Source organism: Giraffa tippelskirchi, chromosome 9, assembly GCF_054371585.1.
Source record: "Giraffa tippelskirchi isolate mGirTip1 chromosome 9, T2T-mGirTip1v1.2.pri, whole genome shotgun sequence".
NCBI classification, from domain to species: domain Eukaryota; kingdom Metazoa; phylum Chordata; class Mammalia; order Artiodactyla; family Giraffidae; genus Giraffa; species Giraffa tippelskirchi.
This window is the reverse complement of record NC_137283.1, coordinates 111,593,340-111,614,469: the sequence shown is the minus strand read 5'-3', so window position 1 is coordinate 111,614,469 and position 21,130 is coordinate 111,593,340. Positions and strand designations below refer to the sequence as shown.

The 21,130-nt window shown below is 39.6% G+C and overlaps 1 protein-coding gene across 3 annotated transcripts; it reads right to left on the bottom strand.

The window, feature by feature from the left end:
• Positions 1-471: 471 nt before the first annotated feature.
• Positions 472-20,863, bottom strand: POPDC3 (popeye domain cAMP effector 3). 3 transcript variants are annotated; one of them, XM_081529331.1, is made up of 4 exons: positions 20,668-20,863; positions 2,971-3,701; positions 1,938-2,046; positions 472-941 (listed from the first exon to the last, which is right to left on the bottom strand). In XM_081529331.1, exons 2-4 carry the CDS (start codon positions 3,453-3,455, stop codon positions 660-662), a joined length of 876 nt encoding a protein of 291 aa, XP_081385457.1. In that variant the 5' UTR covers positions 3,456-3,701; positions 20,668-20,863; the 3' UTR covers positions 472-659. The 3 variants fall into 3 exon arrangements, with proteins under 3 accessions (XP_081385457.1, XP_081385458.1, XP_081385459.1); XM_081529332.1 differs by lacking the exon at positions 20,668-20,863 and adding an exon at positions 6,286-6,814; XM_081529333.1 differs by lacking the exon at positions 20,668-20,863 and adding an exon at positions 6,329-6,814.
• Between the last annotated feature and the right edge of the window lie 267 nt (positions 20,864-21,130).

The window sequence follows — 21,130 nt, the reverse complement described above, 5'->3', positions numbered from 1 at the left end:
TTTTTACTCAGTAATTAGTATGCAGCTTTTCATGAAATGCCTCTGTTTAAAATATGTTAGTCATGATTAAGCTGATAAATTATCTGTAGTAATAAAATAGTCTTTAAGATTGGCATACTATCATCTCAAGAGATGCAAACATTTATTCCACTTTCTACTCATGTTAAATAACTTCACATTTAAAATAAATAATTGCTGCCTACCCCACAGTAACACATGTTGCTTTCATCAGAGGTTGTAGCAAAATTCTGGCAGCACTGATGTGGAAGTAGCTACCCACTCTCCTGCTGAGAGTACTTACTGGCTGCTTCTCGAGAAGTGATACCTAACTCAGTAGGGCACCGCAGCAGATTTCCATAAATCTGAGGACATACTTGAGGATGCAAAATTTCATTCTCCTGGTTATGGTACAGAAAAGGACAAAATTGCCCACAGTTTTTTAACCCCACTCTTATATTCCAATGAGAAATATAGAAAAAAAAATTGTAAAATTTATTCACAATGTACAAGTTAAGATGAATAAAACAGCTGGCAATGGCATCTTGCCTTTGAGTTGGATTTATAAAAATATTAGTGAGCTCAATTTGCTGTATTTTGCTATTTCATTTGGGGAATGATGAAGAAAGTCTTTTATAATTATAAAACTTGAGACTTCGATGTCATTTATCACAATATCGTCTGGAATTCTGAAAATGTTCTGTCAGGGATGACTTGGACATTTCAGGACTTGACATTTGAAGGAAGTTGGGTAACCGAATATCATAATGGTATCTTTTTCCTATGTATATCCTGTCATTTAAGGCATAGAGTTTATCTGCAATGTCACTGCCAATTAAAACCGAAAACAGGCGGGAGATATAACGATGCTGAGCCAAGAGCAAGTATAGTTTCTTTCTCCTCCAAGACACATATCGACAATCAGTTTCTGCTGTGAGGGTTACCTAAAAAAACATAAGACCGCACATAAACAGAGATTAGGAAGCAAGAAATGTTCTGCCCTTTTTTTTGGCCCCAAATTTTAAATGAATTTCTCATGCTGATTTTAATATACCCACAATATATTGTAAAACATAGAGAAAGTACAAAACTTATTACTATATATGTAATTTGTAACATGAATAATCACAGTGTTGTGCCCATCTCCAGTTCATCTGTTTCTAAGTTTAGATATCTATATTTTGCATTTTGTTGAAGTGAGAGCTACTTGATATTAAAAAATAACAAAGTTGGCTAATGTTGGGGAAATATTTCCATGTCAGTCCTGAAGACTGTGGACATTTAACCCTAATCCATTTGCTGTAGTACTGAATAGAATTAACCTAATCTACATATGTGTATGATTCTTTATATATAAAACACACATGTATACACACATGTATGTTACATGTATTAACCAGAGGAAAATGAATGCCATAATAGAACCTACCGAAAGGATTATCTTTCAATACTACCAGATATGGCAGCATAGTAATGACATTTTGTTTAGCATTTTGTTGCTAGAAAACAATTGAAATTCATCACATTTTGAATTTTAAAAGTCACTTATTTTGTCATAAGGACAGATTTTCATTCTTGGTGTTTTTCTAAACTGTGACAGGTGGCAGTGTTTAGTTTAGAGTCAAATATCAATTAATTATATTTTAATTCCCACGTACTCAGTTAAGCAAAGGAAAATTTACGAATATTTATCACAGACTTCTTTCTATCCTATGGGATACCCAGTCTTCTCCTTGTTGCTGGACCTATAAAGTGACATTAATCAGTAAGACTCAAGCAGAATGGGAAGACATGCATGCTGCCAAGTACATTCCAAAGTTAAGTATAAATTACTCCTATGTCATCTGCTGCTCTATTTGCTTGTTTGTCTGTTTTTAAACAAGCAGCATATATCTGTTTGAAAGAGGTGGTGTTCACGGTGTGGTCTAGTTATCCCTTACCTGAAAAGTGCCTTCCTCTGTGGGTTTCAGTGAGTCCCATTCAGGAGAATCCAGGAACTGGAAGGGGAAAATGTAATGCAGAAATTCGCCATCAACTGTCACTCTGATCCTACCCAGACACAAAGGACATCAGTCAGGAGGGAAGGAGAAAGAACTAAATTGGTGACAAGGGCAGGAAGCAGTATTTCTGATCTCTGATGATTCTTTTGGCTTTTAAAATCTTGAAGGGCACAATATTAAATTCATACATTATAATAAGTGACAAAAATCTCCTGTAAAATTTATGTACTGCTGTTCCTCCCATAGTTAGAATTCTGGAACAGTGGGTGAAATTCATCAGAAAATTCCTCAAACTGTACATTGATATGTGCCCATTTAGGTGTGTATAATATATTACAATTACAAGTTTCAATGCACTCAGTCAGATTTTAAATTGAGTAGAACTCTGAAGAACATAAAGATGTACCACTGGAAATACCTCTGTAAACTAAATATTTAACCTTCTAAAAAACATGAATAATCACAATCCTATCTCTCCCCCAAACTTTTTTTCAAATTTTATATATAGTACACTACCCCTTTGAGCAAGTGGGCATTTGCTAGAAATTACTGGAAAAAATGATCATTATAAAATTTAAATGTTCTCTATTACTTAAAAGAATGCCCTAATAGAATGTTTCAAATACTTTGTATGCTAAATAACTATAAGCATTCTATTATTCAAACTGGCATCACCTTTTTCTTGACTCTAAGTGACTAGTTTGGAAACAAATAGCATATCCAGACAAACCAATTCATACCTTTGATTTCTATGAAGAAATATTAAGACTAAATTATATCCTGCTTCAAGTAAATGGTACCATGTATGCTAAATGCCTATGTAAATGACTCATGTGTCAAAGGTTTTCTCATGCCTCAGAGTACTAAATGCTGCTGAGGACTATGCTACGTTGAGATAGGAAAATGCAGCGAAAAGAAACAAAAGCTAGTAAGTAATAAAGCGGAAAGACACGCAAGTGCCAAGAGTACAAACCTTCCTGAGACAAGCAGGGAGAGTTTGTCAATGGAGGTTTTCCCCTGCATGGCATAACAGTGCTCCTTTTCCAGAGTAACCACTTCTGAGCTCATAGCAATAGTTCTGAAGTCAGGCAAAGAGGTCCCCAGAGGCTGGAAGAGGGAGCTGTACAACAGCTGAAATTCTCGGGCAAAGGTTATGCTGTGAACTTGATAGGCAATGTGAACAAACCGTATGAAGCAGATGACAAACAATATAAAATTCCAGGAAAATATGTCGGCTGCACAGACATCTACCCAAGCCCAGATAGCAGAACAGAGAAAACCCAATCCCAGCAAACTGAAGACATAAAGGAGCCCAAAGAATCCACTGCCACCCATGAAACCTACTACAAATAAAATACTGGCAAGATGATAGATGGCTCCTTCAGCCTCCTGCTTCCAGATGGTGCAGACAGGGTGTTCATCGATTAGGTTCTTCCATAAACTTGAATTTCCTTCCATGGCTGTAGTACTGTCTGATTCACTTTTCAGTTGATATTAAATAATATCAAAGCAAATAATTAAGTCCTTTGCTTTTCCATCATCAGAGTTGAGTCTTCATAAAACCAGAGAAAGCCCGGACACTGGAGCTGAGGTGATTACGGGTTTGGTGATGTGGATCTTGAAAAACTAAGAATCCCATGCTAGCATCCTTAAGTTCATCTGGGCTTCTGATTTAGTTCTAGCTGACAAATATGTTGTTGTTGCCTGTGTAAGAAATAAAAACAGGATTCTAATTAAACAGAATTGAGAAGTGTATTTAATGAATCACCAGCATTTTACTTATTCAAGTTGACATCCTACTTTCTATGAAGTTAAAATATATTCACAAATACTGAAAGTATTACACTTCTAGGATAGAAAAAAATGCATATTTTCAAATTAGGCTTAATTATAAATTATTTACAGAAATTTTAGTGTTTGTTACAATTAGCTAACTATGTATTTTTCGAGAAAGCTAAGTGCTATAATCAGCTGGTTTCTATAACAGTAATTCAGTGCACCTCAAAATCTTTCATGATAGTGACTAAAAATTCAGATTTATAGACTGTTTCCAGATATACTGAGTCAGAAATCTCTAAGGGTGGGGCCTCAGTGTTGGTATTTAGAACAAGCTCCCTACATGATTCTGATGCATCAATTCACGTCTTCCATGGCCCACCCTTTTAGAGATGCTGTTTGACAATATGTTATTCACTCTTTACAAATGAAGAATTTGAGGCTGAGAGAGACTAATTTATCTTAGGCCACACAGTGGCTGATGGCAGAGCAGAACTTCAGCACTTAAGCCTGCACGCCAGATCCAATCATGTGGTCTCTCATGAGAGAGATTTTAAAATAGTCACTGTAAGGAGCCCTAATCAATAAATGTAAGAAACACACCATTAGGAGTCAGGTTTTAAGAGCATATGGTAGACTGTGAAAATGTTTAATTAGATCAAAATTATTTGAGAAATATAAATTCAGTTCTCCTTTACTGTATTAGAGGCTCTTTCAGGCTAAAGGTTGCATCTATATAACTAAATAAATAATATTAAAGTTCTGGCTACTTACACATTTATTTGCCAGATGATCAAAAATGTTAGCGACTAGTTCCTCTGCACATATATTCTCTACCCTTTCAGCCATATGGTAAAAATGCTAATATGTGATCTCATTCAGGAGAGACTTAACCATGATGACAGAGCTGTAGGGTATATATCATTTATCACCAAGTTTCTTAACAATAAATGGTTTCAATATGAAGCATTCATTGGATTTATTTTTTTTGAAACCAAAATAACATTCAAGAACCTTGAACTTGTGTGCTATATTGTTTTTATTTTGAGATAGATTTTTTTCCAGAACACCTGGTGATAAAATATCAAATAACATAGATCTAGTCTCATAGAAAAAAAGTACCTACAGAGGTGAAAATGACTTGGCTGAAATAAAAAAAGGAACATCATTTTACTACCAACAGAACTAGAGATGAAAATAAAGATGCTGCTGCTGCTCAAGTTCCTGGTTTTTCATCCTGGATAGTGATTCTCTTCTCAGCAAGGAATGACTTTAAGAACATCACCAGGTGAATCATTAAAACAAGAAAAAATAACACAGACCTACAACTTACAACCATATTATTTCTACTTATGCTGCTTTCAAATACAAACATTCTGCATCCCTCTAATTATCACGCCATCCATTCCTCTGTGAGGGATGAGACTCAAGGCCAACTGGCACTCTGAACACATTTCCTTTCTCTTCTTTAAACAAGACCCAAAGTTATATATCACTGCGTACTCACAACAAAGAAACATTTTTTAAAACTACAATGAGTAGTTGAGAAGTGTGACATGCAGACCACAAATGTCAGTCTCCCTGCTGTTTTACTTTTAAAACTCCAGTATTTTAATTCCTCAAGATGCCAAGCAAATAGCCACAAAAGCAATATTTAAAAGCACTACCAGTGGAGCTCTGAACTTGGATTTGAACTTCCTGGAAATTTAAAATCTTCAACAAATTGCTAAAATGATGCTAATGTGAAACGTTTGTGGCAATTCAGAAGGGAGTTTATTGGAATTTTACCCCTTAAACTCTTGACTTGGGGAGTAATATACCGGGCCACCTGCATTCCTGGAGTGTGACCCATTATAATGATATGAGGAACTGTGTTTCCGGCCCTTTCCAGTCAGCTTCTGTTTCAATAAGCTGCTACCAAACCACCTTCCTACCCTTGATCCTGTATCGCTCAACAAAGAGTGCTGACTTGCCCTGATTAGATTACTCCACACCCAGGCTTTCTCCACTTGGTGTGTTTTTATTCAGTCACCAAAACAGATGTACTTTATTAGAAGAGGAAGAACTGACAGGGGCAGGTGACGAGCCCAAGTGTTCCTCTGCCATGTGCCAGCAGCACTGTATGAATGCCGAACACGACTCATCAACCAGCTGCCTATGTCAAAGGCCTGTAGGCCTTAAGTCACGTTTTGGGGTAAATAAATGCTGAAATGCCAAAGGAGCACAATGGATTTCTTAAGTAGTTGATCTTCCCTGCAAAAGAAGTTAACACATGGGGATACAAATGATGGAGACAAAGTGCAAATAAACAAAATATTTCCAAGCTTTTCCCCTTTTTACTCTTTACATTGTCAGAGCCTGAGTTCAAAGGAATAAGGAAATGTAAAGGCAGACACAAGGATGCTCAACTAAATGTGATATAAATTGGGTGGCACAGTGATGAAGATTAACTGGAAATGGCAGTTATGGGTTCAGAACGTGTACATTTATTATCTCATAGCATCACACTTACTGCCATGAGCGAGGCAGTATCTAAACCATCATGCTCAGCTTACAAATGACGAAGGTGGAGCCCAAGGCAGGTTAAGTAACTTGCTTCAGGTAAAAGTCACAGTAAGTCACAAAGCTAGAAATTCAAGTCCTCTTCCACTCAGCTTCATGCTCTCCCCAGCAGGCAGTGTGTCTTTCAAGGCTGCAGATCTGATTTAATGTGTTGGGAGACCAGTTGAATATTCTGCCAGGACGGTTTGCCAGGAAAATAATAATCCTAACAGTGGATATTTGAGACAGGCTATATCCGCTTGTCCAGTTCAGTCCATAATGCTTAGAATACTACCAGGGACACAGACGTAGAAAGCCACTCATGAAATAATCTGCTGTATTACTGTTCAACACTGACTCATTTCCTCTTCTTGATTCCAAAATTATTAAGGGGCAAAGACAAATGTTTTTGTATTTCAGACCCCTGGCACTCAGGAAATGTGGATTGAACACACTGATACAGAGGAACAAGTCCTCTCTGCCTTGTCCATCCTCATTCTATCCAGGTCAACAGATGTTCTAACATCTGTCGCCTAGGGGAACAGAAGCGGAGGTCTTCTTGACTGAGGGGTTAGGACATCACTTATTTAAGATGTCCGGCACAACTCCAAATTCATAGGAGAATCCTTCTGTCTTCTTACAATGTTCAGTTCCTTAAGAGCAGCTGAATTCCTGATTTCATTAAAACAACTCTGGTAGCTTGTGGTATTATGTTAGTTGTGGTTGCTAGGCAACCTAGCAGATAAAAATTCTATCAGTATTATCCTCATTAATTGGAATCATATCCAACTTTGGTATGTGTTACATATGGAGAAAATAGTTTTCTCTACTTAAACCTTTAAGTATGTATACTTACTCAGCAACTATGTGCCAAACATTTTAAAAATTATTTAATCTGCACAACAACCCCATGAGGAAGATACAATTATCTCCATCCCATGGATAAGAAAATTGAAACTCAGAGGAGGCAAGTAAATTGTACAAGGTCACCACACTGTTCATATTGGAACTAAGATTCCATCCAGGTCTGTCTGACTCTGAAACTCACTGTCTAAACCATATCATTCTGCTTCCACAGTACCAGGATTTAGAAAATATAGACTTTAGTTTCCTACCACATCTTTACCACATCTTTATCCATTCCTCTGTTGATGGACATTTAGGTTGTTTCCATATCCTGGCTATTGTAAATAGTGCTGCAATGTTTGGGGTGAATTACAGTTTTCTGTGGGTATATGCCCAGTAGTGGAATTGTTGGATCACATGGAAGTTCTATTTTTAGTTTTTAAGTAACCTCCATACTGTTCTCCATAGTGACTCTACCAGTTTATTAATACATTCTTATCAACAGTGCAAGAGCATTCCCTTTTCTCCATATCCTCTCCAGCATTTATTATTTGTAGATTTTGTGATGATGGCCATTTGGACAGGTGTGAATTGATATTTCATTGTAGTTTTGATTTGCATTTCTCTAATAATTAGTGATATCAAGCATCTTTTATGTGTTTGTTGGCCATCTGTATGGCCATCTCATCTTTGAAGAAATGTCTGTTTAGGTCTTCTGCCCATTTTTTGATTCAATTGTTTTTTTTATATTGAGCAGATTTTTAAATAACAGAGAAATGGCATTGCTGTACTTGTAGCTTGTTTGCTACAGAGCTAAGCCATTTGAAGATAATAGATTTTAAAAGCTTTCTTCAGAGGATTGCAATAGAAGACAAACCATCCTTATGTTGTAAATGCTAAACTTACTTATTTCTGCAGGAGTGATCTCTCTTATTCTTCCCTATCTTGTGTCCTGACCTCCTATGGCTGGTAGGCATTGACCCAGAACTAACCTATCCTTGAGTAAAGAAACCAGTCTCTGGAAGCCAATAACAATGGAAATCACCCAGGGACCTGTTAAAATGCCCCTTCCCTGGCCCCACCCCAGAATAACTGAGCCAGGGAGGGATCCACACAGATGCATTTCTAATAGGTTCTCAATTGATTTTTTTAACTTCTTATTTTGTATTGGGGTATAGCTGATTAACAATGTTTTGATAGTTTCAGATGAACAGCAAAGGCAACTCAGCCATACATATACATGTATCCATTCAGTTTGAGAGCCATTATTTCATCTTGTTCCTGAAGGATTCCTGGATTATCCTTGGTTAAAGAGCCTCAGCTTTGTCCATTCCTGGCTGCCAGCTGGCTGTCCTTCCAGGCTGGTTACTCCATGTGATGTCCTCTGATCCTTAATTGTCTGTCCACAGCTGTAGTGCCAGTGTTGGGTCTACCATCCTTCTGTCTGGTCTGTCCAGTTGGTATTACTACTTAAGAGAAGGGTGCCAGTCTTAGCTATATCCCTAAGCAGCATGTGATTAATTTATTTATTGTCTGTGCTGGGCTTTCTCCAGTTGTGGCCTGCAGGCTTCTTATTGCGGTAGCTTCTCTTGCTGTGGAGCACGGGCCCTAGGTGTGCTGTCTTAGTAGTTGTGGCATACAAACTTAGTTGTCCTGCAGCATGTGGGATCCTCCCAGACCAGGGATCGAACATGTGTCCCCTGCATTGGCAGGCGGATTCTTAACCACCATAACATCAAGGAAGTCCCACAGCATGAGATTTTAATCTTCCCAGATCTGTTTCCTCATTGATAAAATGAAAGATTTGGACAAATAATGTGCAGCTCCTTTCAGTCTAAAATAACACCACTCTCTATGATATGGAATTCAAGTTATTCCTAGCCCAGGTCAAAATATAAAGCAGAGGGGCAGAACTGAATTATGACTGCACATCTTCACACCAGGTTTGTGACTAGGGCCTTGCTCTGGAAATTGTTTAATTATTTAAGGACTGTAGTGGGAACCAGGCACTGGCAATTTTTTTCACAGACTTCCCATTGATTTTGTTGTGCAACCAGGGTTAAGAATTTTAGGGGGATGGGGTAAGAGACACTAGAACATTCTATAGAGTAAAGGATCTGGATTTTAATCCTTATGTTTCAGGGGCTGGAAAGGCACATTTTCTCTTGTGTTTCTCATTTCCATGCTTTGCTCAGGTCAGGAGGCATTTTCTTCCTCACACTCATCTCTGAGGGGGCTCAAGGTTTGTGCATGTTCTGCATTAGCCTTTCCTTAACATGGTGGCTGAAGTGCACTTTCTAGGCTCTGAATTTTTATGGCCTTTGCTATCTGTCTACATGGCTTCCACTGTATATTATATTGACCATAATATATATTTTCTTTTTAATTTTTTAAAAGTATGTATTTATTTGGCTGTAACAGGTCTTAGTTGTGGCATGCGGGATCTTTTTTAGTTGAGGCATGTGAAATCTTTAGTTGCAGCGTGTGGGTTCTAGTTCCCTGACCAGGGATCAAACCTGGGTCCCCTTCATCAGGAGCTCAGAGTCTTAACCACTAGACCAGTAGGGAAGCCTCTGTTTCTTTTTTAAAGCATCATAATTTGTTTATTCTTTCAGTTGGGGTACGTATTTAAGTAATATTTTAAAGAATCTAATGTAGATAGTGTGTATATTTTTAAATATTGGCTTTATTAATTGGTCATTTATATATATATTATATAAACAGTGTTCAGGTAGAAAAACAATGTTTAGAATATAGTTTTGGAACAAGCAGGTTAATAGCCAGGAAGCCCAAGGGAGATATGACTGATACCTGAATCAATGAGTTAGGTGTTGGACAAAGAAAGAAAGAAAAGTGTATATTATATTAACCATGAAGAAGAAATGACAGGAAGATGTGTCTCTGCTGAGACAGAAGAAGAGAGAAAGGATGAAGACACTTTGGAGTTATAAGAGATCCTGAAGCTTGGAAAGAAATCAGAGGAAGTTGTGGGACAGGGGACTTGCTTCGAGTCATGTTTAACCTGATGCACCTGGTCTAGCAACAGAGTTCACAGCAGAAGATAAGGTGCAGGATGGAGGCATCTTTAACAGTTGTCCTAAATGACACAGGACAACACTGAATAAGGATTGGAGCTGATGAGATTATCTAGAAAGTGAGTACAAAGAGAAATGAGAGTTGAAGTTAAATGCCCATGACCAGAAGCCTTAGAATTCTAGGGTTGTGCTGGCCACTGCAGGAGTCCTCAGCCACACGTGACCACTAAGCCCCTGAAATGTGACTGGTCTGAAGTAAGATGCGTTGGTCTCCATGGATTTCAGAAACAGTACAAAGATAAGGAATGTCATTAATAATTTCTTTATTGGTTACGTGTTGAAATGATAATGTTTTGGAAATACGGGTTAAATTAAACATGTTATTAAAGTTAATCTCACCCATTTCTTCTTAATGTTGCTACTAGAGAATTTTAAATTATGTATGTGGTTGCATTATATTTCTCTTGGACAGTGCTGGTCTAGAGCCTCTCAAGCAACAGGAAAGAAGAAATTCATTTCTTCATCATGCCAAGACTTGGCATGATGCTGTGCAAACAGTGCATATGTATAGTATATAACTGTATAAATATGGAAGAATTATCTAAGATTAAGAGCAGAGAGTTGATGTAAGTGTAAATGATATTGGCTAGTGTTCATATGCTACAGTCAGTCAGATGTTATCCAAGGCATAGATGTGTCACCATCTGGCTTCTGCCTATAGAGATGGCCAACCCCACTAAGCTCTTGGCACCTTTATTCTACCAAGGAAGGCGCTACTTTTTTCTTTTGCTTTAGGAGAATCCTACTTTCTTAAGCAATTATATTACATGGTCTCATTTTCTCATTTCATCTTCTGATGTTATCCCATGGAATACACTGGAAATCTCAGGTAGACAGTCTCATAAATTTTATGCTGGAGATTGGATTGTGGCCTTCTGGATTCCAGAAGATCCACACCAGCCTTGGGGGGTTTTCACATAATACCTAAGTCTCTTCATGCACCACTAGGCTTCCAGGCTGGAATATGCCTTTGACTTTTTATACCAATGAAAGCTTGGCTTCACTTGAGACTCGAGGAAATTAGAGAACCTGCCCACAAGCTATGCCAGGCTTCTCTGTTTCTCTTGTCTCAGCTAAAGCCACATTTGATCATCTCTAGCCACTCCAGTACTCTTGCCTGGAAAATCCCATGGAGGGAGGAGCCTGGTAGGGTGCAGTCCATGGGGTCGCGAAGAGTCAGTCACGACTGAGCGGCTTCACTTTCACTTTTCACTTTCATGCATTGGAGAAGGAAACGGCAACCCACTCCAGTGTTCTTGCCTGGAGAATCCCAGGGACGGAGGAGCCTGGTGGGCTGCCGTCTATGGGGTCGCAGAGAGTCGGACACGACTGAAGCGACTTAGCAGCAGCAGCAGCAGCCATGTTTGGTTTCTCACTTTATCACATATGGTGGTAGGGAGAGTTCTAAGATTCCTACCCTGCTCATGCAAGGTCCTGTAATTCCCTTTCCTTGAGTCTTCCCATTGAATGGCATTCCCATGTGAATGGCATGGGATAGAGGGTGCCTTGATTAGGTTACATGTTCTGGCCAATGGGGCTGGAATAGTCACGTCTGTCATTATGTTAAGCCATGTAAGACTCCACTGTAGGACTGGAGAGGGACTGGAAGTTAGACAAACATATTCTTACTAGCCTAGAAAAAAAGCAAACACCATGCTGTGAACTGCCTGTGGGGGCCACTAGGCAAGGAACTGCAGGCAGTCTCTGTGAGCTGAAAGAAGTACCCAACCAACAGTTATGAGAATAATGGGGACCTCAGTCCTTCAATCATAAGGAGCTGAATTCTGCCAATCACTTGGAATCTTGGAAGAGGACCCTAGACTCCAAATGAGGAGTGCAGTCTAGCTGATAACCTGAATTGCAAGCTTGTGAGACCCTGAGCTGAGGATCCATTCTAGCTGTGCCTAGACTTCTGACTCACAAAAACTGTGAGATAGTAAACTTGTATTGTTTTAATCCACTAAGTTTGTGGTAATTTGTTACAAAGCGATAGAAAATGAATATACGCAGTTATGAATATCCACTATAAATGAGACTTTTCATTAAGGTAATAACTACATTTTACGATGGACTTGAAATACAGGTCTATGGAGAAGAAGACAATCCTTGTGAAATTTCTATCAGGAAAATCAAGTGATAACAGGTCTTTAATCATATGTGGAAAACCAGACAGGATAAGTGGCCCTGGGAATTATATTTAAATTAACTGTACCACTTTATAGGTTTTTCTTTGATGGAGTCCAGTGGCCCCAACACTATTAAGCATTTGTATACGTGGGCAACTTCTAGAATGCTTATGTCATTCACATGTTGTTGTTTGGGGTCCCTGGTGGCTGAGATGGTAAAGAATCTGCCTGCAATGCAGATGACCAGGGTTTGATCCCTGGGTCAGGAAGATCCCCTGGAGAAGGAAATGGTAACCCAGTCCGGTATTCTTGCCTGGGAAATTCCGTGGACAAAGGAGCCTGGCAGGCTTAAGTCATGTGTGACTCCTTTGCAACCCCATAGACTGTAGCCTGCCAGGCTCCTCTGTCCATGGGATTTCCCAGGCAAGAATACTGGAGTGGGTTGCCACTTCCTTCTCCAGGGGATCTTCCCAACCCAGGGATCAAACCTGCATCTCCTGCATTAGCAGGCAAATTCTTTACCGTTGAGCCACCAGGGAAGCCCATATGCCATTCATATACCAATCTCCAAAATTCCTGAATACCATGTTTCCTTGGGTGACTTTTAGCTGGATCAATTTCTTTGTAAAATTGAGCCATACATATGTGGCAAATACTTGATGTTTCAAATACATCCAGAGAGTAATACTAAATAAACAGCCCATAGAAACTCGAAACAAATAGCTATGTAATTCGAATTGTGACTCCACCAAATTTAGATGAGTTGAGCAATGGGAATGTAGTAACTATGTACCATCTTCTTAATCCTCATATATTATTACTACTGGTAGTACTACCAACGCTGTTACTACCAGCACCTAACATTTACTGAACACTTACTGATTATGTGCCAGGCACACGTCTAAGAGCCCTAAAATGCTATGTCACTTAATCCTCACAACTTCTTGAAGTAGGCAAATTTATCTCCCCATTTTGCGGATGAGATATCTAAAGTATAGGTTGCTTAAGAATATAGTATTGATAGAGCCCAGACTCACTCTCAGGCAGGCAGATGCCAAACAAGGCTCTGCTGTCTTAACCCTCATGACTTAACTGCTTTACATACAGTTTGAATCTAAATATCTGGACTTACTGGAGCAAATCAACAGCATTCTTGTTTTCTCACTTCAGTCCTAGATTCAGTGAATTTAAATGTTTTCTTAAGAAATTACAAATTTTCAGGTGGGAGGATGAGAGAAATAGGTGAGTGAGGTTGAGAGGTACAAACTTCCAGTTACAAAATAAATGAGTCGTGTCTAAAATGTATAGTCTGGGGAATATAATATCTTTTTTAAAAATTGGAGTATAATTGCTTTATAATGTTGTGTTGGTTTCTGCTGTCCAACAATGTGAATTAGCCATGAGTATGCATATCTCACCTCCCTCTGGAGAAGGAAATGGCAACCCGGTCCAGTATTCTTGCCTGGAGAATCCTGTGGACAGAGGAGCCTGATGGGCTGCTGTCCATAGGGTCGCACAGAGTCGGACACAACTGAAGCGACTCAGCATGCGTGCATGCATTGGAGAAGGAAATGGCAACCCATTCCAGCATTCTTGCCTGGAGAATCCCAGGGACAGGGGAGCCTGGTGGGCCACCGTCTATGGGGTCGCACAGAATCAGACACGACTGAAGCGACTTAGCAGCAGCAGCGGCATATGGTATTGGTCTTTCTCTTCCTGGCTTACTTCTAGGCTCTAGCTTTGTCCACCTCATAAGAACTGACTCAAATGCATTTCTTTTTATGGCTAAGTAATATTCCATTGTATATATGTACCACTAACTTCTTTATCCATCCATCTGTTGATGGACATTTAGGTTGCTTCCATGTCCTGGCTGTTGTAAATAGTGCTGCAGTGAACATTGGGATACATGTGTCTTTTCAAATTATGGTTTTCTCAGGGTATATACCCAGTAGTTGGATTGCTGGGTCATATGGTAGTTTTATTCCCGGTTTTCTTTTAAGGAATCTCCATACTGTTTTCCATAGTGGCTGTATTAACAACTTATTAATACATTCCCACCAAAAGTGCAAGAGGGTTCCCTCTCCTTCCCACCCTCTCCAACATTTGTTGCTTATAAATTTTTTGATGATGGTAATTCTGACTGGTGTGAGATGATATACCTCACTGTAGCTTTGATTTGCATTTGTCTAATAATTAATGAGTGATGTTGAGTGTCTTTTCATGCGTTTGTTGGCCATCTGTATGTCTTCTTTGGAGAAATGTCTGTTTAGACCTTCTGCCAATTTTTTGATGGGGTTATTTGTTTTTCTGATATTGAGCTGCATGAGCTGGTTGTATATTTTGGGGATTAATCCTTTGTCTTTTGTTTAATTTGCTATTGTTTTCTGAGGTTTGCCTTTTCATGTTGTTTATAGTTTCCTTTGCTGTGCAAAAACTTTTAAGTAGGTCCCATTTGTTTATTTTTTTTATTTTCATGACTTTAGGAGGTGGGTCAAAGAGGACCTTTCTGTGAGATCTGTGCCAAAGAGTGTTCTGCCTATGTTTCCCTCTAAGAGCTTTATAGTTTCTGGCCTTACATTTAGGTCTTTAATCCATTTTGAATTTATTTTTATATATGGTGTTAGTAAGTGTTCTAATTTTATTCTTTTACATGCAGCTGTCCAGTTTTCCCAGCACCACTTATTAAAGAGGCTGTCTTTTTTCTATTGTATGTTCTTGCCTCCTTTGTCAAAGATAAGGTGCCCATAGGTGCATGAGCTTATCTCTGTGCTTTCTATCTTGTTCCATTGATATATGCTTTTGTTTTTGTGCCAGTACCATACTGTCTTGATTACTGTAGCTTTATAGTATAGACTGAAATCAGGAAGGTTGATTCCTCCAGCTTTGTTTTTCTTTTCAAGATTGCTTTAGTTATCAGAGGTCTTTTGTGTTTCCATACAAAGACAATTATATAATATTAATCTTTGTATGTTGACAGATGGGAACCAGACTTATCATGGTGGTTATTTTGAGATATATAGAAATATCAACTCACTATGTTGTGCACCAGGAACTAACATAGTGTCATGGGTCAATTATATTTCAAAAATAAAGAATACCGTAGAAAAAAAAGTCAAATTTGTGGTTATCAGAGGCAGGAGTTGGGGGAAGGTGGTCAAAAGGCAGAAACTCCCAGTTATAAGGTAAATAAGTACTAAGGATATAATGTGCAACATGATAAATATAGTTAACACTGCTGTATGTTATATATGTGAAAGTTTCTAAAAAGTGCTCTTATCACAAGGAAAAAGTATTTTTTCTGTTTCTCTAATTTTGTATCCATATGGGATGATAGACTTTCACTAAACTTAATGTGGTAATAATCACTTTATAATGGAAGTTAGACTATTATGCAGCACATCTTAAAGTCATACAGTGCTGTATGTCAACTGTATTTCAGTAAAACTGAAAGAAAAAAAAAGAAATTACAATTTTTGGAGCAACAGAAGGATAGGTTGAGTCACTCAGTGCCGTATAATTCTTAGTGTGAAGAAACAGCTGTAAACCTCTCCTTCATAAGCTTATCATTTATCTGCTTTAAACAAACAATCCCCATACTCTGCTTCAAGTTCTTCTGACTTCTCCATGTTCTGGAAATGGCTAAAGGCACAAGCAGGAAGCCATTCACTTTCAGTCAGCTGCAATCATGTCATGCAGTAAGTTCACCAGAGATTCCTGATGAAAGATGCAGGAGAAGCTGGAATCACAGATGCATGAAGCAGTCTTGCCTTGACATGAAACCAAGGAGGACACCTTCACTTAGCTCTCCTCCAAGTGGCCTGCATGCGGCCAATGAACTCACTTTTTCTATGTTTACTTCATGTTCCTTCCTGGCAAACACACCTAATAAGTTCATGTGTGCTAGCTAATTGGCTGTAGTCTTACCTTTGTCATTTTTTTGAGCTTAATGAGCAGCTGGATCCCACACCAGGGTCAGCAATGTTTGAAACCACCAAACCAGCCACTCCTGGTGCTAATAGGAGCATTTCTGCAAGGAATTCCATTTCCTTTCAAGTGTTTTATAGAGACAGGAGCTTTCTCTTTGTGAGAAAAATTGTTCACTGGTTCTCCATACAGACAGCCAACAATCTTTCCACTTTTTTAAAAACTTCTTTCAGTCTCATTGTTATTGACTTTGAAGTACTTGAGCTTATTCCAGCCATACACGTTGCTTTTATTTTTGTGTACTTCCTGTCATGATCTTCAGTGTGCCTTATTCCCTTATTCCTGCTGCTCAGGAAATACTGTATGTTCTCTTGATTCTTTCAAAATATTTGATTATCTCCAGCTTCTCTTCAGTGTTTAAGCTGTCCTTTTGCATGTACTGTTTGACATTTTTGAATCAAGATGCTTAAATATTCTTGGGATATTAAATGAGTGTTTTTCTATAGAAAAATGCATAAGTGCAAAAGAATAACAAAACACAGTCTTGCAGGATATCACTCAGTGAACCAAGGTAGCTGGTAATGTTTGAGGTCTGTGTGTGTTATATTTTGTGTTATAGTCCTACAGCTTGGTTAGCTGGTTGCAGTTTAATGTGTTCACCTGGTGTTTCTGACTGAGTAAATCACTGAATAAGTTAGTACAAAATTTGCATCATGCTTGAATTGTTACTTACATTTCAGTTGCATTTGAATGATGCTGGTTTTCAAAATAAGCATTATAGCATAACTGACTATATCATCGACTTTCAAATAGCCAAGAACATATTAATAATTAACATATGTAAGAATTCAACAAACTTCTGCCCTCATGGAGCTTGCATTTTAGTGAAATTTAAACATTGACACCATTTAAGCCCAGTTTCAAATTATGAGATCTGCTGCTGCTGCTGCTAAGTCGCTTCGGTCGTGTCCGACTCTGTGTGACCCCATAGACAGCAGCCCACCAGGCTTCTCCATCCCTGGGATTCTCCAAGCAAGAACACTGGATTGGGTTGCCATTTCCTTCTCCAATGCATGAAAAGTGAAATGTGAAAGTGAAGTCGCTCAGTCGCGTCTGACTCTTGGCAACCCCATGGACTGCAGCCTACTAGGCTCCTTCATCCATGGGATTTTCCAGGCAAGAGTACTGGAGTAGGGTGCCATCACCTTGTCCGTATGAGATCTAAGATAATCTAAAAATACATCTTATATGCAAATAAGCTACTTAAAACTCATTTAAAGTCAGTTGTTGCATACTGAATTTTTAAATAAATGCTATATTTTAAAAGACAATCTAAAGTCTTAAAAATCAAAATGCAAGTAAGTTGTTTCTTAGAAATTCAAGACCACAAGCAACAAACAAACCCTAAAATGTCGTATGTGTCACAGGAGTAGCATATTAAATATTAATGTGCCTGTATTCTTCTACTTGTATAAATGCAAGGGCATATGGAGTGATTTTTCACTTAATGTTAAGAAAGGTTATTCCTGGATGGCGGCACACTCCTTTTTTCTTTGCATATACCTGTATTGTTTGCTTCCTTTATAATGATCTTATAAAACTAAAAGGTGATTTTATGTTAATTTGAAAATTTTTAAATACAAAGATATCAGAGAAGAAATATCCATGAACTCAACAACCAAAATTATCAAATATTAACACTGTCATACTTTTGGCTCTTTTTAAAATAAAAAAAGATTCCACAAAAAAATAAAGATCACCATGGACTACCCTCTAGTGCCATCCCTCACCTATCTACTCTCTCTATAAAACTGCATTTCTTTCCTGTCCATATAGAATAATTTTAAAAATTCCAATTAAAAATGTTAGGCTAGACTAGAAATGTGTCTTATGAATTTTTCAGCTTTACGCTTAATTTTTTTCTGATGAATAATTTTAAACATATTCCAAAATATAGAAAATAATATATGATAACCCCCCTACATACCCATTACCTAGATTCAACACTCATCAAGATTTTGCCACATGGAATTTTTGAAATCAAAAGTGGAAAACTGTAACCTACTGTTCATCCTACAATTTGTTCAGTCAATAAACAACCACCTACTAAGGAAGACAGGGAGAACTGAGATTAGCTATGTTCTCACTATGTGCCAGGCACTGGGTCTTGTCTACACTGACCCACTGAGGAGTCACAACTCTGCCACCCAAATAGTATCATTAGCATTCTTCAGAGTGGCAAATGAGGCTTGGAAAGATGAAAGTTCTTCCACAGGCCCAGCTGCTTGCTCTTCTTTCTAGACCATAAATCCCTCCTCCCCCGCCAATTTCAGTATGTGTGAGAGGCACTAGAGGTTATTCTGTTGAAAAATACAAAATGAGAAGGTCTCACTTTGCAGCTGTGTGAATTGATCCCTGAATTCTCTGGGCTGGAGGAGGGTCCAGCATTGTTATGGGAGCTTTAAGTCAGCAACTTTTTGTTATTATTAAATTTATAAAATAACCTGTTGTAACTTCCACTTTAAGACATTTTCCTCTACTTAGATAAAAGAGAGGAGTGTTTTATCTTTTCCTTTAAAAAAAATTTCATTAATGATTCAATACATTTTTGTAAATTCTTATTCTCTATAGCTAATAATCCCAGCTGACCAACACTCATAATTACAGAAGCCAATTTCAATTGCAGTTTGCAGGTTTACAAATGTATCACAGACATTTCCAAAGCAGTTTTGAAACTTCTCTCCTGTCATGTCACTTATGTGTTGTTATGCTCATATGCTGCAGCAAATGCTTCATAACCATTCTTGATCTTTCCTAGGGACTGTTCAGACATGAATGCTCCAGTATATCAACCCTATTAGTCAGTCTTGTGATAAGAAGCATGGGATTTGGGTTTCCCCTGACACATATTTATTTAATAGCATAGACTGTCACCATTTAGAAGCCCAGGATGCACAATGATTCGGCTATTTTGAGAAACTGATGAGATTAAAGAAACTCAAATTATCAAATGTCTGCCAGCTTATATGTATAAAATTTTAGTAGAGCAGATAACATCTTATTCTAGATTTCACTTAATATTTGTATCTCAAACTCTTCAAAAGATAAACCCAATCTCCCAGAGAAGGAAAGAAGCTTAAAGATCATGTGGGATCAGACAGACCTCTTCATTTGACAAATGTGGAAAGAGATCCAATATTTATTTTGCTTATATTTTGTTTCAGGTAGTTCTTGTTTGGTTTTCAGTTGCCACAAAGAACAATGCTAAGTTCCTCTATTGTCACACCAAGGAGTTGTTTGTGTAACAGTCCCTGGTATTAAAAATAACGGAAAAGAAAATAGCCACCAAACTTTAGCATGAACAGAGAGACAGCAGTAAATTTTTTAAGGCTGCCATAAAACTCAACTGCAACGTTCAAGCTTGCAAACTGAGAATGCCTAACCACAAGAGTTGGAGTAAAAAGTCAGGAAGGAAGGTTGTCACATTCTAGAAGTTCAGTAAATCAAATTAGGTTATATTCAAAAGTGGGTTTCTAATTCTGCTTTCCCACTTATTTACATATAGAACTTTTTCACTTTTTGCAAAATGTCTCCTGACTAAAACAAAATTTTTTCGTGTGTATACCATAGCCATATTACTGTATTTGATTCTGTGCCTTTAATCTTTTTTTAAAATACAGACCCTCAAAATACATATCTCTGTAACCGACCTTGGTGAGGAGGTAGTTTAGTGGTTTTCAAATGTCTTTCTTTTTCTTTCCTTCCCCGCCCCTCTCCCAGGGGGATTCCCCAAATAGAGTAAACAGGTCAGCGCGACCTTGGATGAGGCCGCTTTCTGGGTCCCGAACTCAACGGGAAAACCCTGCCCCTACACAGACCTTTTGCCTAGGGAAACTTCTCTCTGCCTGACTTCCCCAAGGCCAACCGAGGGCTATCAGGCCCCCCTGAAGCAGCTTTTCTCCCTCTAAAATCCGACCTTTTGGGGGTCTCCAAGGTGCTGCCCGGGGCAAGAGTGGGTCCAACAGCAGATGTGGGAAGAAGATTCACCTCTGTGGGCGGAGGACCCGAGCGCTTACGGCTGGTGCGCGGACCCGCAGCCGGCCAGCCTCCAGCGGCACCCGCGCGGACCCCCCGGGCTCGCCGCTGGCCGGAGCGGGGCCAGAGCGGGAGGCAGGTGGCAAGCAGGGGCACAGGCAGCGAAGCTTGGGCGCTGCTGGGGGGTCTGCAGGTCGCGACCCCCTCCCAGGGGCAGGGCCAGGACAGAGACCGCACCCGGCAAACGGCCCTAGTGCCGCAAGGTGTGAGGGTGCAGACGGCGGCGGGAGGGTGGCGGCCGAGGCGCCCCGGCTCCCTCCTTACCTGGCCTTTCCCGACCTCACGCAGAGCTCCGGCCTCGCGCCCGCAGAAGTTTCCCAGCCGAGTGCATCGGACCCCGCCGACCGGCGCGAAGTCCCTGGTGCCCGGCTCACGCGCTCCTGGCCACCCCGCGCCAGTGCCCGCCCTGCGCCCGGGCGCTCAGTGACCGCAGCCCGGTTCCTGAGCGGCGCCGTGGCGCAGGCGGGGGCCGGGCACGGGCGCGCGCCCCGGGGACCGCGGGGAGGGCGGGGTGGTGGCGGCAGGAACAGCGCGGGGCCCGGGTAGCCCCAGCCTCCGGGGAGTCGTCGGACTGCAGATGAACCTAGCGACTGCGCGGCAGAACAAAGTTTGCAAAGATGGGTCTCAAGTGAACGCAGCTTACAGTTGTAAAACGAACCTCGTGTTCGCTATATGCCAGGCAGAGGACCATGGGGTTCACTCCTTGGATGGGAAGCAAGTACTTCTG